Source organism: Mytilus californianus, unplaced genomic scaffold, assembly GCF_021869535.1.
Source record: "Mytilus californianus isolate M0D057914Y unplaced genomic scaffold, xbMytCali1.0.p SCAF_4, whole genome shotgun sequence".
Lineage (NCBI taxonomy): Eukaryota > Metazoa > Mollusca > Bivalvia > Mytilida > Mytilidae > Mytilus > Mytilus californianus.
In genome coordinates, this window is record NW_026262690.1 from 80,597,785 (window position 1) to 80,620,410 (window position 22,626).

The 22,626-nt window shown below is 31.9% G+C and overlaps 3 protein-coding genes across 4 annotated transcripts in view; 2 read left to right on the forward strand and 1 right to left on the reverse strand.

The window, feature by feature from the left end:
- Positions 1-1,869: 1,869 nt before the first annotated feature.
- LOC127738644 (uncharacterized) lies at positions 1,870-8,653 on the forward strand. Of its 2 annotated transcripts, none has more exons than XM_052249967.1 (2): positions 1,870-2,141; positions 6,809-8,653. In XM_052249967.1, the coding sequence occupies exons 1-2, from the start codon at positions 1,901-1,903 to the stop codon at positions 7,168-7,170; spliced, it is 603 nt and encodes a 200-aa protein (XP_052105927.1). In that variant the 5' UTR covers positions 1,870-1,900; the 3' UTR covers positions 7,171-8,653. The 2 variants fall into 2 exon arrangements, with proteins under 2 accessions (XP_052105927.1, XP_052105928.1); XM_052249968.1 differs by lacking the exon at positions 1,870-2,141 and adding an exon at positions 2,571-3,345.
- Positions 8,654-11,298: 2,645 nt separating this feature from the next.
- LOC127738646 (complement C1q-like protein 3) lies at positions 11,299-14,716 on the forward strand. Its single transcript, XM_052249971.1, has 3 exons — positions 11,299-11,383; positions 12,027-12,083; positions 14,283-14,716. Exons 1-3 carry the CDS (start codon positions 11,311-11,313, stop codon positions 14,693-14,695), a joined length of 543 nt encoding a protein of 180 aa, XP_052105931.1. The 5' UTR covers positions 11,299-11,310; the 3' UTR covers positions 14,696-14,716.
- A 5,661-nt stretch (positions 14,717-20,377) lies between these two features.
- The window catches only part of LOC127736995 (putative OPA3-like protein CG43998), a 133,645-nt gene continuing 131,396 nt past the window's right edge, over positions 20,378-22,626 (reverse strand). The window contains exon 2 of the mRNA XM_052247551.1: positions 20,378-20,762. Within this exon, the coding sequence (XP_052103511.1) occupies positions 20,440-20,762 (323 nt within the window). The 3' untranslated portion in view covers positions 20,378-20,439. The remainder of the gene's footprint in view (positions 20,763-22,626) is intronic.

A 22,626-nucleotide genomic window follows, 5' to 3' on the forward strand; every position in this document is an offset into this window, starting at 1 on the left:
GTTGTCAGTTTATTTTCGACTTATGAGTTTGAATGTCCCTCTGGTATCTTTCGTCTCTCTTTTTTCAGTATGTTCTTTTTGACCGGGCCCGATTTGGTGGTGTTGCGTCTACAAAGTGTATCCGAATTATTTTGCAAAGAATTATTATTAAACCTGTGCTAGGGACCGTCATAAACTTGCAGTGAGGGGAGATGTGTTAAAGGCATCATTGTGACTTTGAGATGAAGAACACCAACAAAGTGCTGTTCCTTTGCTTTTTGTGATTTTTACTGTGCATGTTCTGATTTTGTGTCATTGATGGTAACCCCATATCATTTGGTTTTTTTTTATCACTTATTAAAAAAACTGACCAAAAATACTTTATTATTTTTCACTCATTTTATCAAACTTGATTTCTTTTTGCCATTATGATTTAAATTGTATTTCTATATCATGTGAAAATGAGGTTAAATTACTTTGAGTAACAACTAATTTTAGAAACTTCAATTTCAAATATTTTTTAAAAGGATGCAAGGCAATTAAATGAAAAGAATTGGAAAAACATAAACAGTCTGAGAAAACTTACAACTGTTTATTAATTTATGTCTAACTTCAGTTATTATCCTATGACTTGGCATTTCTGAGCGAAACAAAAAACAAGACAAATAGATTTTTTTACAAGAACGTACGCTTCGCTTTACTCATGATAACTATCAGAATTCTTATGAAAAACTTCTGCAGATTTCAAACCTACTTTCACTAAAAACTTGAAGAATGCACACACAATTGCCTTTGAGAACTTAAAAATAAATAATAAAATACGTCAAATATGCTGCTTGCTATATAAAAAAAAAAACCAATTCATATAATGTCAGATATGTGAACACTGCTGAGGTACCTAGACCAAGAACCTCAAGTTATGGTGAAAGATCTTTTAGATTTTAATCAGCACAAATATGGAATTTCCATCCCAATGTGGCAAGAACTATGACTTCTTTTGATTTAATTAGGAATTATATAAATTCTTAGTATGGGAGAATAATGTAATTGCAGTTCAAGCTGTTTTTATCAAGTGCTGCCTCAAAGCTGAAATTTCCTCCTTTTTTCTGGCCTTTTGCTCTGCTTTTTTTTTTGCATTAAAATATATAGCTGCTTTTAAATGCCAGTGCTTTCTTAATTATTTTTTTATTTTTTTTTTTTTTTTTGGTTTTTATTACATTTTTTAAATTTTGATATTTCAGTGATTGCTGGTTCTCCCATTAAATGTACATAGAGGTGTTTACCGCATGGGCATGACCCTGGAGGTTCAGAAATCAAGAATACTGTGCTTTCATTTTATTTGCATGCCTTTTTATTTATTTGCATTTATATGAAGCTCCATGATTAGAGTTCTTCAGAGCTCATGTTTCATTTGTTATAGTGTACATATTAGCCGACTTTGAATAAAGTTTATTACTAACTTATGATTTTATAGTAATTGGTTAATCCTCACCCCATTCTGTGCTCTAACCATGTATGGTTATTTGGATCATGCGCTTTTCCTTGCTGTTCGATTTTGTTCGCATGTCTCTTTTTAATGAGTCTCTTTTTGGTGCTTGATGTCATCCGTTGTACTTTTCAGTAGTTTTGGTATTACTCATTTATTCAGTATCTATTAAGTGTTACGGTTATACTTTTTTTCGTGTTCTTTAAGACAGCTACTTATACGGACTCCGTACTTTTATACAGGTAACATCTGCTCCATGTCAATGTGATAATAATAATGAATACTTTTTATTTCACCCAGTTGCATTAAAATTTCAGGCTAAAAAAAAACACAGAAGTTTGTTTGCAAAATTCAAGCGTTTGTGTAACCGAGATTACCTTGATCACAAAAGTAAATACTACCGTTCCACCTCAATGCATCAATGCAGATATAGTCATGGTATTACCAATAGCAAAATTTTTTCGACAACAAGCTAAATTACTTATCCAGGCGTCTTCAAATAGAATTAGAAAAAGAAGACAGCTCCAACTGAATGCAGACAATTATAAGGAATCATCAATTGTAAAATTGATCAATTTACTAATCGAACAGTTTAAAAGACCAGTTGCAAATAGTGTTAGTGAATCGGCAAAGCAAAATCCAAAACTTCGTTCAGTTTTCGTAGGAATTGCTCAAAGTAAGAACTGTTAAATAATCATATATTTAGGATATTAACAATTCTATATCTCATTTAAGAATGCTTAAATAAAAAAAAAGTCTACTTTCATTTTGGTCAGGGACAATTTAGGATTCGATTTTAGTATATAGTGTAAATGCTGGTATATTTGTGTAAAATGTTTTTTTTTTTTTTCATTTTCCTTCCTTTTTTAAAATGTTTTACTACATAATGACAGTTTATTATTTCATGATTAAAAGGCAGTAGATGGAATAGATTTCCATAGTACGATTGTTTACACTTTTTTGTACGTCATCGTTGGGATTTCCCCCAAGGTAAATATATAGTTTACACTTAAGGACGTTACGTTCTCTACTGAAATACTCTACACGAAATAAATAATAACGGCCTGATCAATGTACAAAAGAATGAACGAAAAAAAAAATGATATACAGCAACAAACGACAATTACTGAATTGCAGGCTTACAGATATGAGAGTATTCGCAGTTACTGACTGCTATTTCAAAGCCAATAACAATTTAATAAGAAAACAAAATCTAGGACTAAAATAGCAGTTCACATCCAACATCCAATGGATTTAGTGTAAAGACGTCATTAACAGTGTAATGTGCAATGCCAAGATACAGGTATCGAACTTGTCTTATTTGGATATCAAAATTGTCCACGATTTCTAATTTTGTATTATCTACCTTGTTTTAAAAGGGTGAGTAAAAAAATATGGGTTTTTTTCTAACACGCCAGTGCATCACATGATGAGGAGTAAAGCTATTAGCCTCCATAAACAGCCCTGTAAAGATGTATTTTTTAAAATTCAATTGTTTGGTTAAATCTTGTGTATGTATTGCTAAATGTAAAATCTTTGAAAACATAATAAGAACAGTTGTTGATCTGCTTAGTATTCATAATCGGTGTTAAAAAAACAGCTTTTAAGGGCCAAAATTATATGTTATTGAACAATCTCCTTTTAACCGATTTTAAATTACGTCCGTTGCAATTGAAAAACAGTTATATGTACAAAAAATGTAATGGCAATATTTAGGTTATCGAGGAAAATTATTTTAATTTTAGTATTAATTCTTCTATGGTATCTTCAAAAAATACTCTGCTCATCTTATGATATATATTCATTAACAGTTCATGTCCAATGTGACCGAATTAGTATTATTGATGGATACCCAGGCAAATTGCATCGTGTCATTAAAGGTATTTGTACTTAAATTTCAAGACAATAGGTAGTGATTTTACTCATATTTAAGATCTTAATGTTGACGACTTCAAGTTAATTTTTTTTAAATACACCTATGCCTGCTCCCAAATTGAATAAAATTCGACTGGCCATGTAAAAACTGTCGACCTTTACATCTTTCTTATCTCTACCGGATACCCAAATTACATTATTTTCATAACAAGCATAGTTATATTGCTGCGTTTGCAAAATGCTCCACGAAACCTTTATCTAAACCATTTAAATCAATTTTATCAGCAATCAAAACTGGGCTTAATAGTTACTGTCAACCTACCTATATATGGGAGGTATAAACCATATGTGCATACTAAAAAAATCTTAGATCTGTAAAAGTATTTACATGTCATCGACTTATGAGTTTGAATATCCTTTTGGTATTTTCCTACTAATTACATTTGTGTCATAACAAGCAACGTTATGCTGTTAAGTCTGCCTATTAATCCACCAAACCTTTATTTTAATTATTTACATCGATTTTATCAGCAATCAAAACCAGGCTTAAGATTTTCTGTCAACCTACCTATATATGGGCGATGCAAATCATAATTATGTGGATAAAAAAATCTGTTTAAATACTTACATGAGTTTTGCGATCTAAACCCCTTTCCGATGCAATAATATAAAACATTTGATTTCTTCACCTGTGCATTAATATTCCTCATAATCTGTTCAATAACTTTGCACGTTCGATAGGACATAGTCACCAAGCGTTGCCTTATTCAATTAGAGGACATCGTCTTAAAGGCAGGACATAATGTTAAGGTACAGTACTAGCGGCTTTTCATTCTTCCTGAGATATTTTTGTCTACCTCATATGAATAAATTATTAAGCAAGAAAGAGGAGTAGTACAACTGGTTCCCAAAGGAATTACGACTTTCTGTGGGAAATCCCCTTCTAAACGTAAAAAATGTGTTGTGTATAAAAAAAATGAAAAACATCTTTATAATGTAAAATTTCAGATAACTTTTTGTTTGAATCAAAGTGTTTTTACTAAAATTAAGATTTATTCCTTCCTAAACCAAGATATGTATATGTACGTTGGCTATTCTTTTTATCAAGCAAATTTGAAAAAGAGAGGCGAAAGATGCCAAAGGGACATTCAAACTTATAGTCGGAAAAAAACTGACAACGCCATGGAAAAACGAAAAACGAGCAAAAGACAAACAACAGTATCCAGAACACAACATAGAAAACTTATAACCGAGCAACACGAACCCCACTAAAAACGGGGGTGATCTCAGGTGCTCCGGAAGCGTAAGCAGAAATGTGAACTATTTCTTCCAAAATTTCCTTAAGTTTAGAAAAAGGAATATAAAATGGTAAATCCGGATTTGATTGCTGAAAGTAGTTATGATTCATAGTAGATGTAGCACGAGTGTTCATATATCCATTAAGGACCAACCTCATAGCCTTTACTCACACTGACGAATTATCTACGTATTCGTTTCACGCTTACACGTTTGCCATGGCAATGTCCTTTCTCTTCGTCTTGAGTATTTGTGTCTCCTTTGGTATATGTCGACTATTTTTTTAGCACATTGTCAGGCATAATTCTCGATTACATTAATTGGTATATTTATTAAGTTATGTTTCAAGTTTAGACTCACTGTATCTCGGTTACTATGCTTAACATATTTCATATATAAGTGTTTTTGACAATGTTTAGGTCACCAGTAACAATATGGCTACCCCGATTACATATGAATTGGGAAATTACACAGTGAGGTGCAATCCGCTTGTTTAGACTTAAAGTTGTCGATATCGATATCCTAAAACACGTGTTTGTTGTTGAAAGTTTTAGTCACTATACGTCGTAATATATGTGTAGGTGATGATACGAAAAGACGGATCTTTAAAATTGTGAGGCATTTTTTATTAGACTTATATTTAATAAAGAAAATTGCTCAAGTTGATAAAAGAGAAGCTAAATATACCAAACGGACATTCAAACTCACAATTCGAAAACAAACTAACAGCGTCATGGCAAATACAACAGTATACAAAACACAACATAGAAAACTAAAGACTGAGCAACACGAACCTCACCTAAAACCGGAGGTGATCTCAGGTGCTTCAAAAGGTTAAGCAGATCCTGCTCCACATGTGGCATCCGTCGTGTTGCTCGTTTACATACAAACCCCGTGATAAGTCTTATTCGGTAGGTCACTTTGGGGGAAAATGAGAGGAAGGGATTGCGATTGGACGATTGGAACTTGTCCGTCGTCATCTGTGAAACAGATATTCCATAACGATCAACCAACTCTTAACGGCGTCCGTAAAATTTTTTGCAGGAATGATTTAAACTTCACCACTTGGATATCTTGGTTTAAAAGCTTCCTTGTGAGCGGCAACCCTATATCAAGGAAATCCTGATACGAATCTCAAGCTCTGGAGTATCGTATCAATTTGGAGATATATACTCCATATGCAGGCGTTGCTGAAGATTTACCACATAGAAATGGATAGCATCTCAATCAAAGATGGCAAGGAAATTATTACAACTAATCCGATATTGACTGCCTGGTCTAAAAAGTTGTTGATACATAATATCCCTGAGGATGGCTGTAGTTTTGATAAGTTAGAAATGGGGATTTGTAACCGGAGTTTCAAACATATGTTGTATAGAATAATTACGATTACAGTATCAATATTAATGCACCAAACATGCATCTTAACAATTATTGAAGTATCAAAAGGGGCAGTGAATACAGCTTTGCGCGGTTGAGATGTATTCAGAACGGCTTCTGCATCAATACCAGGAGGTCGTTAAAAGAGACGTCATATATACCATTCGGATGCAAAAGGTTTTTACTGTGTTGTTTTATTTGTATTGTCGTTGACCGTATGTTGACTGCTGTATTTCTTTTTGTTGGTTTGGTTTGGTTGATGTCTAATTGATATGTTCCTAGCAAATCATTTATTCATAATTTCATTCTATTCATACTTTAGTGGTATGTTTTCATTCAGTTCGTAGGGTCTTTTATGATGTTTTATGTTAATGAATACAAACTTTTAATAAGGATAATATCTGGCTTTGTTATTCCAATATGACTTCATTTTGTATCAGAACATAACATTCCATACATAATAAGTGTTAGCTTTTCATAACCAGCTGATTTAATGTTATTTTTACTTACATCTTACAACTGATATAACAATAATATAATGTATTTGAGGTTTTGAATTTGCCATTAGTTAAGGGCCTTTCCGTTTTAAAAATTCCATGGAGTTCGGTATTTTTGTTATTTTACTTTTTATAATATATATCATAATGTGGCATCAAATAATATCAGATTCTATCGTTGTTCTTGACAGGTGTTAGGAACAATTATGACTTTTAGTTAACATAGGCTCATTGAACGCACAAGGTCTAAAAAGACATCTTCTCAATTTAGGTTTTTAATTGTAATTTTTTTCAGGGTACAATTCGATGGATTCTACATTACAAAGTAAATTACATGGTAAACCAATAGAAGTGAAACCATTATCAGACGACGAAGCTGACCGTTTAGGTACAAGATTACTTGGAGAAACATTAGTATATGGAATTTCTGCAGGACTTCTGTTATATGAATACAACAGGTCGTCAAGAAATGATCAGATCAAGGAAGAAAAGAGAAAGTTTGAAATAGCTACACTTCAAAGAAAAATACATGATTATGGAATTGTAACAGAACAGCAAGCAACTGAAATTAAAGAATTGAGAAGACAAATGTTTCAATTAGAGGACAATAATACGAGTTTAGCAAGCAAATTGTTTTCCTTTCTTAAATCAGGATAAAAATAATGTAAGAAACTGCTTTTATACTAAACTAATATTAAATGTGCTTACAAAGTTTTTGAGTATGAGTGTCTAAACAACATGGAATCAATTATCAACATCACATTACTAAATAGATTATGGAATCTCCACGGGAATTTATTATTTGAATACAAGAGGCCTCCAAAATATGATATGATCAAAGGCAGAAGAGAGAAATTTCAAAATAGCACATCTGCAAAGACAAATACATGTACATGAATAAGGAATTATGACAGAACAGCACGAAATAGAAAAAAGCTGAATTATGAATGAAAATGTTGATTAAGATGAAGGAAATCAAGGATTAGAAAGTAAAATATATAAATTCATGAAGGTGTCAGAGGTATTTAATATAGTAAAATCAGGATACTATGCGATACAATAAAACCCGTATATATTTTTTGGGCATCATTCATCCTTACATATTTTTATATGTATAAATGTTTAGATAAAATGGAATCAAATATCAACTTCACATAACTTTCAGAATTGATACACATAAATGTATCATTTTTTAATCAAAGAGAATATTTTTGATGATAATCGATATGATAATGAATGAAAGTGTATATTTTATATAAGTAAATACCAAATAATGTTAGATGTTTATTGGCAACAACTTTGTCATGATAAAACATTTTTATATTCAGGTTATATAACATATTTATGTGTGTATATAATAGACTTTAGACACAGAGAATTTTTTTTTTTAACCCAGGTTTACAACAATACACATCATTAAAAAGCTTTTTTTTTTAAAGATTTCTATGGTGAAATATTTATTGATGTAAATTATGCAAGCAAGACCCAGATAATTTATACAGCTTCTCTAAATATTTGTTTCGTGCTATTATTATTTGTCATCATTTGTGGTTGCAAATTCTTGCAAGAGAAATGCATTTTTATATTTAGCTACAGCAATTGTGTTTGACAATTTACTGTCACTTTTAAAAAATGTAAGTAATGAAAAGTTTTTGTCAGATATAATAGGCCTTTGATTTATCGCATGGGTAACTTTCTTGAAGAGAAAATTTTAATTGTATATAATGTGGAATCTGAAATTGTATAAAGTCCTGATGGCTTCTCTACTTGTTAACGAAGGAATATCAGTGTGTTATCTTCTTGTATCTTGTATTGTAAGGGGAAGTAACTCTGGGTAGCACTGAGCTCATTTTCTTTATTATTCTTGTGAAAATGTTCATACACATTCATTGATCATACGTTTTGATATGTTTAAATAATGTATGATAATAAAAAATTGAAGCCTGTAGAAATATATATAAAATATATGTTAAAGTTGAAGATGCTTTGGATTTCAAGCTTTTAAATCTTTCCAATAACGAGCAGTTTTTTGTACCAGCTGTGTTTTTATAATAAGAAATCTGAAATGTTGTGTGTGCTTTGTGTAAAACCAGTACATATTTCAATAAAAAAAAAATGGGAATAAATATAAATTATTTTATTTTTGTGCATATTTTGTCTACCAATAAAATGTTTTGAATGTCTGTCGATGTGAATTGAAATTGTACTCCTTTATGTCTTACCTTGCTGGTCATTAAAAAAGACACTATAACATTTATGAGTAAGACTTTATTTGGTTGCCTCAGTACATAAACGGACATTACAACAACATTTGATAAGTCTATGGTTTGAATAAGGATTGAAAGCTGATATGTGAACTTGGTCACATTTTCATGATCTTTACAGCTTAAAGATTTAAAACGTTGTATTAAGTAGATTTTTTTCTTTCTTAGTAACAAATGGAGGTAAATCTTCAATATTTTCCTGTAAATTTCTGAACAAGGAATGTATCCTTTCCCTGAATTCAGACCTCATTTTTATCAATAAGTGGTCAAGTTAAATCTTATTGATTTGGTTTGTCCCTAAAATACTGTACACTAATATTATATAAATTGTTTGTTTGAAGAATGACTATGTGCAGTTTGCTTGCAAATTGACCTTAATATAACAATAAAGAGATATGGTATGATTACCAATGAGACAACTATCCACCAATGTTCAAATGAAGTGGATGTAAGCAATTATAAGCAACCTTACGATCTTTCATAATGAGAAAAACCCATACCGTATAGTCAGCTATAAAAGGGATCGACATGAAAAATATGAAACAATTCAATTGAGAAAACTAACGACCTTATTTATAACAAAACAATTAAGAAAATCAAATATAACAGACATGAACCAACGACAAACTCATTTCGTCCAGTGGTCAGATTTTGGATTTTTTTATGACAAATTATAAGTAGTTATATATAATATTTGAAACAAATTGTGTGTATAATATATTTGTCAGCTTCACTCAATAATGCATGGAAAAAGAATCATGATAAAGAGCTTGACATCATTTTCAAAATATTCTGTTTGTCCTGATTTATTATTTTATTTATATAGATAAAACTAGAATCCTCTATGAGTCTAAAAAAGTAATAACATAAATACCGAACTCCAAAGTAAATTAAAAAAAAGTGGGAAGGTCCATAACACCTGGCAAAATCAAACTCTTAACTATTTCAACCAACGTAACGAATTAAAATTGACTATCATATTCCTGATGTGGTACAGTTATTTTAGAAAAACAATTGCGGGTTCAAATCTGTTTTATATCTAGCTAAACCTCCCACTTGTATGACAGTTGTTAATAGCTATATTGACAAAATTGGGTAAGCAACCCAAACAGACATAATTGATAAACATGACAATAATTGGGATCCAGCAGTCAAAACTGTGTAAACATTAATCACAGACATACAACACAACTGATTTAAAAATTCAAGCAGACATACAAACCTAACTGATCTAAAAATTCAAACAGACATACAAACACAACTGATTTCAAAATTTAAACAGACATACAAACACAACTGATTTCAAAATTTAAACAGACATGCAAAAACATATGACAGAGACAAAAACACAAACAAAAATTGTGTAGTTGATAGTACATACAGTATTGCATAACATAATTTCAAAAACACTTTCCCAATAATTGAAACCAGTAGCCAAAATTGTGAAAGCATACAAACACAAATGACTAAAAAATTCAAACAAATATATAAATAAATCTGTTTCGTTATATACTTATTGTTTTTAGTTTACCTGAAGTGAACATATAACGTTTTTTTCATTCGCAGAACTTTAAAAAATAAGGATGGCAAAATGAAATGAAGGATAGGTATTACTTAAAAGCTATAATATGTTCAACTGTGGATGTCAACTATACATACTAATGAATGGAAAACGGTGGAAAAAAATAATGTCATATTGCATCCTTAATGACTACAATAATAGGAAGGAGAGGATATGGTTATGCCATGGTGTTGTCAGTTTGTATTCAACTAAGGAGTTTGAATGTCCCTTTGGCATTTTCAGCCGCTCTCTTATTAATTCATGCCACAAAATATACTTCACACTCACAAAAAATGCAAACACAAAGAAACTGCAGATTCAAAATCAGTACTTGGTATATTATGTGATTTGAATTTGATGTTAAAAAATTTTGGAAATTATTTGATATCAAGAAATGTATCTCCCTCATGCAAAGCTCCGATTCCTTGACCAGCTTCGGCTTTACTTTTGTCCATTATTGGAATTGTCAGCTCTTCAATTTTGAATAAGTTATAAATTTTCAAATATTTTGGCTAAAGCATCACTGAACAGACTTTGGCGGTCAAAATTTGCATCTGGTGCAGCAGTAAAATTGGTACCTTAAATGTTATTAATAGTTTATTACCACTGGGTTGATTACGAAGCCTTATTGACAGTACTTTGGTACTGTCATGAACTAACGGATATTTTGAGTAGAAATTGATTGTCTGGTGCAGTTATATTGGTACCATTAATGTTATAACATTATATAAAATACTGTGTATTGAAACATACTTTTGACTAAAACAGTTTTGCAGCTTAGTTGAGGTTGTTAAAAATCTGTTTCAAAAGCATCACGATAAAAAGCAATTAACCATATTGAATTACAAATGAAATGTAGTCATGCAATCGAAATGAAAATTAGTTAGTGTCAACATTCTCAAGAATTCATACATTAAAGGAGTTGTGTGTTTCAATGTATGAACAGTGTTACTAACCCTATAAAGAAAGAAAATGATGTTTACTTTTGGACTTGCTTTCTTTCAACTGATGATTATGGCTACAGCCGACTGCAGTCCAAAACTTGGTAGGTTTATTATTCAACTTTAAAATGTAGTATTTTAAGACAGTACACATTGTTCAAATAGTTTGTTTTGTTTAAAAATATATGTTTCATCTGATGCTTGGATCTCTACGCGTTTAAGAACCATGCAACTTCTTTTTAAAGGAGGTCGTTGATTCCTTAGTGACTTGTTGGACAAGTAAATTTCTGTCCCTTTTTTAACTCATTTATTCCCCAATGCTCTTCAACTTTGTTCTTTGTTTGGCCTTTTTAACTTTTTTATGAGATCGTCACCGCTGAGCCTTTTGAAAACGAAATGCGCGCCTGGCGTACAAAATTCAAATCCTAGTATCTATGATAATTTATTTACCAGTTGCAGTCCAAATTTTCTGCCCTTCATTGTGGTTAACTAACCTATAGTATTAATTGTTAATGTGTTCTATTCCTAAACCATTCATGAAATATTTGCCACTGGACTTCAACAAAATCCAATCAGTTTATCAATGTGAATAAGTGTTTTATCTAGAAAGCACGTTATAATGATTATGATAGCATTACGTCTTAGTGGTTGTATTGGTACATTTAACTTTGCTTAATGAAATAATTCACTTTTCGTTTCAGGATTGTCAATGACTAGTATTTATTTATTGAAAACTTTTTTATGCAGATAATGCAGTAGTTGAAGACCTTTTGACAATGTTAGTTAAATATAAAGGAGGAGCTGGTAAGTTATATAAACGATTATTTTACATGAGCTGGCCTTTAAGTAAAGAAGGGGGTGCAGATTTTTAAAGTTTTAATGAATTTGAAAACAAGCACTACTTGCCTTTGTGCTATTTCACTTTCATTCATATCGTATACTACTCAAAGTAAATTTTTAATTTTACTTTTTATATATGAATATTGTAATGGTATGCTTTAAATGATGATTTTTTTTCTGAATATAATTAGTCTGGGGATTTCCTCAGGCGATGAGACAATGTGAAACTAGATATACTGGTGGAGTCTTTTTGTTGTTTTTGATCTTTACCATCAGTTTGTCAGATTTTAGGAAATTTTAAAGTTAATGCTTTTCAGCATTTCTTATCAACAGTCTGTTAGGTTTATTAGTTAGCCTTAATAACAAATCAATATAACTTAATTATTACTAGAAATTAACTAATTTAGATACTGAAGCTAAATTCAGAGGAATAATACAGTTAAATTAGAAAGAGGTAGGGCCATTTTCCCGTGAGTTTTTTTCATTTGATTAGCTAGGTAAATCATGTTTTTAAATAGCCCGATAGATACTAATTATAGTATATGAAAACACGTCACATCATCTATTTTCATACGTTGAACAGGTATTCCTACAATATTCAAGGCCAAGACTATTGATTTTTTTTTTGTTAACTAAACCAATATTGATAGTTAGTAGAAAACTGGGAAAAAACCACATCGTCATCGAAATCTTTCGCTAATTTGAGAAGGCTGGAATGTAAAAATCTCCATAAAGCTACAATAAATATAATATTTGAAGGTAGTGATATCGAGTTTTAAAGAGATTACAATATTCTAAAAAAAAAAATGACTTTGTTTGTAAATGCCCCTGAGAAGCATTAAAATATGAATTGTCAACTAATAGATATTCAAAATTATTTTTGTATTAAAAAAAATGGTGCTTCAGTTAACGTGTTAATGTTGGTAGGTGATTTGTAGCGTACAGTATTTCACAGCTTTGTTTAACTTAAAACTAACAAAATATTAAACAAGAATGTGTCCATAGTACAAGGATGCCCCACTCGTACTATCATTTTCTATATTCAGTGAACTATTCAATTCTCGTGTTATATATATATGTACAAGCACCTATTTCAGTGTGACTCTTTGAATTAAACAAACATCCGAAAAAAAGGTGATAGAAACATAACATTTTAATATTTCAACATAAAAAATGAGAAAAATTACCGTGAGATTTGAACCCCATCTTAAAAACAATTCATTATTTACAGTTTTAAGCGCTACCGATGGAGCCACGGCGACTCTTGAAAACTAAATCGATATTAAGCAGCTATATAGGTAAAATTTAGTGATGTTTCACTTTTTATTAAAAAAGTTGTTTTTTAGGTATTAAGGACACACTAAACCAATTTCATTTTTGAGGAGAAAAGTTGTATAAATTACAACAACAACAAAAAACATAACTTTGTTTTGGTTTGAAGTGTCCTTCTAGGGGGATTCCCTGTTTTTCCAACCTAAAAACACGGTAAATTCCGCATATTTGACTTTCATCCTTTTTTGGAGGTTAAATTAACTATTTTCCAGACATAACATAATACATAAAAATCGAGATATTGACCAAAAAACATTTTTATTTCATGTTTTTATCGTAAATTTTATTCTTTAAGCACTTTTTGAAATTGGCCCTTCTGTGAAAAAAATTCAGGGGAAATTGGCCCTACCTCTTTCAGTCTTACTACAATGGCAGAGATTTTTAAGTCATCTTTTAAGTTAGAAATAAGAAATTCACTACAGTTACAATAGGATTAATTCAAGAGAAATGAAACGGATATTCTCCATTAACCTTCATAGAAAAATCAGTCACGATTCTTTCATATCGATTTTTGAGAATTAAACATCGAAATGCTACTGTCACTTTAATGCACACTCATGAATTATGGTCTTCTGTACCAAGAACAAACTGACAATGCAATGGCAACTAGCAAATATCTGTACCAAGTCAGGAACATGACAGTTTGTTATCCATTCGTTTGATGTGTTTGAGCTTTTGATTTTGCCATTTGATAAGGGACTTTCCATTTTGAATTTTCCTCGGAATTCGGTATTTTTGTGATTTTACTTTTTAAGACATGTGAAATGTAACTTTCAGAAAAGCAGTGTATAAAAAATTTGGTGTTAAATCTTGATTTCTGTATTCCAATAGATTTTAAAAACACCAGAAATTGGAGATATATTCCAGCCTTTACTGCATCCTTATCATATACCAAGAATATCAATGACAAAGAAATTGTGAAGTTCGAAAAAGTTTGGACAAACAATGGAAATCACTATGATCCTAACACGGGAATTTTCATAGCTTCAAGGGAAGGACTGTACCATGTATCTACTACAGTCATGTCAGTAGAAGGAAAAACTGTTTATGCTAACATTTGGCAGAATGAGACAAGGACGGTTGGATTGTACCCTGGCACTGGCTATAGTGAAGCTACTGCTAATATTGTGTTACATTTAAAGAAAGGGGACAAATTAACTGTAAGAGGCGGTGACAGTAATCATTCTTATCTTTACAGCAGTGAGGGCCACTACATTATGTTCTCTGCCTACCTTATAGCATAATAAATACACTTTGAATAAGCAATACAATTAATTGTTCTGGTTTCTTTATACAAACAGTTATGCGTGTCTTAAAGGATGCATTTTGCATGCACTGACACATTCATATTATTTTAAAAATGTTAATCTCTTGATATCTTATGATTTTTAAGTCCTTGCTTTTTTCGTTAGCACACGTTCAATAGCTCTGTACATTCAAGAAAAATATCAGAAAACTTCAAGCAAAAGTTTTGAAAAGGCATTTTAATTGATATTAAAAGGTCGATCTTCATGGGTGTAGATTTACAAAATGAAGTTATACAGTTGCCTCATATCAGAATATCACATTTTCTGAATTTCTAACTGAACAGTTCAGTAGTTGAACAGTTCATAATTCAATTACATATTCAGGAAATTAAAAAAAATGATATGAATAAGAGTTGATCATCTAATTCTCTATTTGCTGGAATTAAGATGATGCTTCGTTTAATTTTTGTTTAAATCAATAGTTTTGATCCCAAACTCCTCAAAGTTAAACTGTTTAATCATTAAATTTTTACAGTGATCTCAATGTAAAACTACTGTGGTATTGAAAGGGTTAATTTAAATATTTGTCTGCTTATATGATCATGAATAAATTCAATAATGTCTATGAGATAACGGTTTAATTACAAGTACCAATGTCGACAGATACTATAAGCAACTTTATTTGGTGTGTGGGGTGATCGTAAACTACACGTGTATATCTAGATTAGTTCATTTGACATCGTCAAATATTAATAAAACATTTAAAATGAAAATGAAAACAAATATAGCGTTATGGAGATAAACTTTAAATATTCAGCACTTTAGTCTTTTGGTTGTTTTTCTATGTTTTGTCTTGGAAGGTTTACTTTTATTGCACAATCAACTTCTTTATAGTTTTCAACGTGCAATGAAGATGTGCACTTGGTATGGACAAATTTTGAAAAATTTTGCAGGATTTCAAGATTTTTCCCTTTGAAAGTTTTTTCGGAACCCATTACGAGTTGGTTGACCGTTAAAGAATAGATATAGGAAGATGTGTATGTACCAATTGTCTTAACCACAGTCCCGTCCTCTTTTCCTCGCATGTGACCTACTGAATTAGACTTATCACCGGGTTTGTACTAACATCAGTAGCACGCTGCGTGATACATGTGGATCAGGATCTTCTCACCCTTCAGAAGCACATGAGATCACCCAAAGTTTTTGATTTGCTTCGTATTGCTCAGTCTTTAGTTTTCTGTGCTGTGTTTTGTAGACAGTTGTTTGTCTTTAGGAAGTTTTTGTCGAGCCTACAACTTTTGTTGCAGAAAGCTCGACATAGGGATAGTGATCCGGCGGCGGCGGCGGCGTTAGCTAACTTCTTAAAAGCTTTATACTTTAGAAGGTGGAAGACCTGGATGCTTCATACTTTGTATATAGATGCCTCATATTACGAAGTTTCCGTCTGTCACATGTCCATTGTCCTTGCCCTCATTTTCATGGTTCAGTGACTACTTGAAAAAAACGTTAAGATTTTTTGTAATGTTAATTTCTCTCTTATTATGAGTAATAGGATAACTATATGTGGTATGTGCCTACCTTGCAAGGTCCTCATGCCCGTCAGTCAGTTTTCACTTGACCTCGACCTCATTTCATGGATCAGTGAACAAGGTTAAGTTTTGGTGGTAGTCTATATCTCAGATACTATAGGCAATAGGTCTAGTATAATTGGTGTATGGAGGGACTGTAAGGTGTACATGTCTAACTGGAAGTGTGTCATCTGACCTTGACCTCATTTTCATGGTTCAGTGGTCAAAGTTAAGTTTTTGAGATTTGGTCTTTTTTTCTTATACTATATGCAATAGGTCAACTATATTTGGTATATGGAAATATTTTATAATGTACATGTCAGTCTCACAGATTTTATTTGACCTTGACCTCATTTTCACGGTTCATTGCTCAGTGTTAAGTTTTTGTGTTTTGGTCTGTTTTTCTTTAAACTATGACCAATAAGTCAACGATGTTTCTTGTATGGAAGAATTGTAAGCTGTACATGTCTGCCTGGCATGGTTCATCTGACCTTGACCTCATTTTCATGGTTCATTGGTCAATGTTTAGTTTTCTGGGTTAAGTCGGATTCTTAGAAACTATAAGCAATATGTCAGCTATATTCAGTGTATTGAATGATTGTATGGTGTACATGTATTTCTTGTTTGGTTTATATGACCTTGACCTCATTTTCTTGGATCATGTTAAGTTTATGTGATAGTTGTAGTAAAGCTTTATATTTAGGACTATAAACATAATATCAATGATTAATAAAGAAGGCGAGACATTTCAGCGTGTGCACTCTTGTTGTTTCTTACCATAGCATTGTCAGTTTGTTTTCGTAATGTGAGTTTGAATATCTGTTTGGTATCGCTCACCTCTGATTCAAACAAAAAATTCTCTCAAACTGATTTTATCATGATATTTGATTTCTTGGATAAAAGCAACTTTTTTACGTTAGGATGTTTTTTTTTTATCAAACTTTTGGCATTCCCAATGGAACCAACTGTGCTCCTCTTCTTTAAGACTTGTCCCTTTATTTATACGAGGCAAACTCCGTATAGGAGCTTCTTAGGCAAAATAAAATAAAGCAAGCATTATCTTGAGATAAAGGTTTCATTACAAGTAACAATGTCGACAGTCACCCCATACACCAAAAAAAAAGTTGCTTATAGTATCTGAGAAACGACGAGGAAAACGTAATGTCAACCTATTGGACCTATTGCTGATAGGATATGAGAAACGGTCTTAACCCCGCCACATTCTGTATGTGCCTGTCTCAAGTCAGGAGCCTGTCGCTTGTTGCTGTGTTACATATTTGTTTTTCGTTCATTATTTTGTACATAAATTAGGCCGTTAGTTTTCTCGTTTGAATTATTTTACATTTGTCATTTCCGGGCCTTTTATAGCTGACTTTGCGGTATGGGCTTTGCTCATTGTTGAAGGACGAACGGTGACCTAGAGTTGTTAATTTCTGTATCATTTGGTCTCTTGTTGAGAGTTGTCATGGGCAATCATACCACATCTTCTTTTTATATTAACCATGAAAATGAAATCAATGACTTTCATGTCAGACAATACCTGCCAGATATGTACACTTTGCAATCATTCCATACACCAAAACATAGTTTACATATTATTTACGTCTGTTTGGGTTGCTCACTCAATTTTGTCAACATAACAGGAATTGCAAAACAACTGTTATATAAGTGGGAGGTTTAGCTAGCTATAAAACTAGGTTTAACACACAATTTTCCTCGAAAAATGCCTGTACCAAGTCTAGAATATGACAGTTGTTTTCCACTCGTTCCGTTGGTTAGTATATTCTGACGTGTGATTTAGTCAGGTTTTATAAACTTCCCTTTTTGAATATACATTGGAGTTCGGTAATTGTGTAATCAAATTTTCTATTAATTTTAGTATCTGAGATAAGGACTTAACATCAATAATTATTATTGCCCAATGGACCAGGAAAATGATGTCAAGGACAGATTAACCCTGTCAGACAGACATATACACTGTAAAATCATTTAAATATACTCGAAATATAGTTGACCTAAGTCTAATGGTATCTGAGAAAACTAAACACAGTCATATGAACCTTGAAAATGCATTTTCCTATATCTTATAATATATGAGAAACTGACTACTTCACAAGAACTTAAAATTTACCAATAATCCAGTAAAACGAAGTCAAGGTTATATTAATATAAGGTCATGTCATGGATTTGGCAGGCAGATTCCGTATATCGTCAGGTTATCGGAATTCCAATGGGGACTAACTGTGCACCACTTATTGCGGACCTTTTTTTGTATTGCTATGAGTTACAATTTATGACAAAAATCAGCAAAGACCCATCGAAACAACATCTGATACACAAATTTAATAATACTTTTAGATATTTGGATGATATTTTGGCTCTCAATAATGACGACTTCAGTATGTATACTAAAGAAATTTATCCTGTTGAACTTACTTTAAATAAAGCTAATACTAACAATGACCACTGCCCTTTCCTCGATCTTGATATCTATATCACTAATGGAAAGCTTAATACTAAAATATATGATAAAAGAGATGATTTTTCATTTCCTATCGTTAATTATCTTTTTTTAGATGGTGACGTTCCCTTGTCACCATCTTACGGTGTTTATATATCTCAACTTGTACGATTCGCTCGTGTATGTAACAATGTTTCAGATTTTAACGAGAGAAATTTATGTATTACTGAAAAATTATTACACCAGGGTTTTCGATATCACAAACTAGTCAAAACATTTACTAAATTTTATCATCGGTATAAGGACATCATTCGTAAATATAGCTCAACATGCAGACTTCTTATACGTTCAGGTATTTCACATCCAATTTTTTATGGAAATATTCTTTATAAAGCACAAAAATGTCAGTATTCACCTCTGAAGCTAACAAAACCTTTAAACAGACTTATTAAGAAGGGATATAGTTACGATACTGTTGTCAGGTCATTAAAGATTGCATATTTTGGCGTTAATATTGATTCACTTATAGGGTCTTTGCATCGGCACTAAACACATTTATTTAAAAACCAGTTGTTGGCATGACACGGGTTATGTTCTTCTCATATATGTTATGATGGTATGATACTAAACCCCTAACGGGAAGGATTGTGCCTGATATTCATATGATGAAGACATAATCTTTCAATCAGTTTAATTGAAGTCTGGAGCTGGCATGTCAGTTAACTGCTAGTAGTCTGTTGTTATTGATGTATTATTGGCATTTTGTTCATTTTCTTTGGTTACATCTTCTGACATCAGACTCGAACTTCTCTTGAACTGAATTTTAATGTGCGTATTGTTATGCGTTTACTTTTCTACATTGGCTAGAGGTATAGGGAGAGGGTTGAGATCTCATAAACATGTTTAACCCCGCCGCATTTTTGCGCCTGTCCCAAGTCAGGAGCCTCTAGCCTTTGTTAGTCTTGTATTATTTTTAATTTTAGTTTCTTGTGTACAATTTGGAGTTTAGTATGGCGTTCATTATCACTGAACTAGTATATATATTTGTTTAGGGGCCAGCTGAAGGACGCCTCCGGGTGCGGGAATTTCTCGTGGCATTGAAGACCTGTTGGTGACCTTCTGCTGTTGTCTGTTCTATGGTCGGGTTGTTGTCTCTTTGACACATTCCCCATTTCCATTCTCAATTTTATAATTGGTTCAGAGAAACGAAGAGTATCCGATCAAAAACTAGGCATAAGAACTAGGATAATTTTTCCTGATTGCACATCCTCGGGTAGTGTTCTTCAATTGTGTCAAGTTTCATCATACTTGACTAGTCGTCAATGAAGAGTTGCAGTTTCATGCATTGGAACGACAGACGCACAAATATACAAATGTATAAACAAAAAGGCATGGTGATTTCTATATTCACCCCCAAACTTTTGTTTGAGGAGGGTATCGTAAAAAGGCTAATTATTAAACGGCAGTTACAAATACTTCTCTGTGTCTCTGTCTATAATAAATATGATAGAATATTGTTACGAAAAAAAGTCGATCCTAACAACATTGATGACTACTTAATGCTTCAGTAAACGTTTTGTGGCACTAGTTTTAAAGATTGGTTAAATAATTTTCGAAAACCATACATGTAAAAGATTATAGGCACCAAAATATATAAGAATAGTTTCTTGTATCGAAAATTATCTTGATTTTTGAGAGGTCAGTGTATATTCTTAATGGCGATTTTTGGCCTCCAGTTCAAATATTTTGCTTCTAAGATTTTCTATTTCTGTTTCTGTTATCTCCCAATATTCCTGTATTTTTCCTTGAAGCTCTATTTTTTCATTCTGTCTATTTTCCTCCTTGATCTTTTCTTTTGGTGACGACTTGTGGTATTCATAAAGCAGAAATGATGCAGAGACTCCATAAACTAATACTTCTCCAAGCAATTTTGTCCCTAAATTCATTGCTTCATCTGTTGATAATGGTTCTACTCGTGTTGGTGTTTCAAAACCAAATAATTTACTTTGTGATGTAAAATCCATTGAGTGATACCCTGAAAAAATACCCAATAAAATGCAAGCAAAAACATCTAAAGAGTGTTATCTTAATTAAGAAGTCACCAATTTAAAATGTGGGGCTTTAAGGAATCTAAATTGATTACATGGCACATAATTGTTACTGATATCTGTCAAAAATGCCGATTGGATCTGACATAATTTTTCAGACATTTGATAATCAATTGCATGAATTTTCGTTTACTATAGCTAGTACTCCAGTTTGTAGAAATAGCAGCTACATTGTGAAATGGAGTCCAAAATATAGCATTGTTTCCCTCGGTAATTGTCTTGAGAGAGAGAAATGATGTATATGTTCCTCATTAAAAAAAAACCAATTTTACCAGTTGAATGCAACCAGAAGGGAAATCACTTTTTAAGAAATTTATGTTCATTATGATTTTTTTATGCTTATTCCACTTTTTAATAGGTTTTTTTATATTTTCATGTTCCATTAATTTTGCAATTTTGTACGAAAATTCCTAGTTATCTTGATGATAATTTATGAGAAAACAGAAAAGAACTTTTTTGTTCTCCCTACATCTTTGTGGAAAAGGATAGGAGTAAAATAAATATAAATTTAAAGAGTGTCTAAATATAGATATGATGATTATCACAGTAAAATATTTTACATTTTGAAGTTTTGAAGAAGAAATAATTATTTAAGGAATGTATATCTCATTTGCAAAGCTCTTCTTCCTTGTCCTAGGTTGGCTATATCTTTGGTCTTTTTTTGTTTTTATCAGCTCTTAAACATTTAATTATCTTTTTGTTTTCAAATGTTATGGTCTCGAGGATCACTGATCAGAAAAGAGATTAATTGTACAAATTCGTAATTGGTACAGAAACAATTGCAACATAATGTTATTTCAACAGTATTTTTTCAATATAACAATTGACAAGCAATGGCTGTGTATGTAATAAAGTTTTTGATAAATTTCATTGTATTACTTTTGTTAAATTCTTAGCAATGTTTGGATAATTTCCCAAAAGGTTGGATGCAATTTGTTAGAAATCAATTCTTTAGAAAAAAAAATCTCTTATATCTTATTCCTTTACAGAAACAACAACAGTCAATCATACCACCTCGGTGGTCTCGCCTTAGCTTGATTGTCTCGACTGTGAGAAGTTGTTGTTTCAATCTCCGGCCGGATTAAACGAAAGACTCGAAATTTGGAGTTTGCTACTTCTCCAGCTAGTACGCAGCATTTAGGAATAAGAGCAAACACTGATCGGCCTCTAGTCAGAATTATAGTGTCCGGGTTGGGTGACATGTCTTCCTGTGGACTGTTACGTTATGAAGCAGCACGTAACAAATCCTGCTCAGCAGTCAAGTACAAACCAGGTTTCCTATTCATATAACATTAACATGCAATTGTCCCGAATATACATTTAACTTGCAACTGGACGTTACATCGCACATCATTATCAAGGTATTACACAGCTACCTCTGATTATATATCTAAAAATAAATTGGATTACCATGTTTTCAAAACTATTTCTTACTGGTAAAATTTTCTCTTTTCTATAACTTCAACCAGGCCTTTAAGACTCTTAAGAAGAAGCCATTTCCAAAGAAAGAATTAAAAACATGTTTGATACAACAGAAGTGTACTTTCAAGCTCATCAAGTCCCATGTGCATGCTAGGTATTATCATTACTTAGAACTATTAGACATCTTCTAAGAAACAATTTCGAAAATTTAAACAAAATCTGTCACTAATTTACAGATTCAAGTAAGACATTACCACCACAACGGACATAAATAGAACCATATGAGAACAACAAACAATCATTTTGCATACTAAAATCACATCATGCAGAAATGCACCTAATCTGTTTCTCTACTAAGTTTGAGTTTTT

Coding starts and splice junctions, on each gene's coding strand:
- LOC127738644 (XM_052249967.1), top strand. CDS start 1,901: ATGGTATTACCAATAGCAAAATTTTTTCGACAACAAGCTAAATTACTT. Junction 2,142..6,808: donor TTTCGTAGGAATTGCTCAAA/GTAAGAACTGTT, acceptor AATTTTTTTCAG/GGTACAATTCGATGGATTCT.
- LOC127738646 (XM_052249971.1), top strand. CDS start 11,311: ATGATGTTTACTTTTGGACTTGCTTTCTTTCAACTGATGATTATGGCT. Junction 11,384..12,026: donor CGACTGCAGTCCAAAACTTG/GTAGGTTTATTA, acceptor TTTTTTATGCAG/ATAATGCAGTAGTTGAAGAC. Junction 12,084..14,282: donor TAAATATAAAGGAGGAGCTG/GTAAGTTATATA, acceptor GTATTCCAATAG/ATTTTAAAAACACCAGAAAT.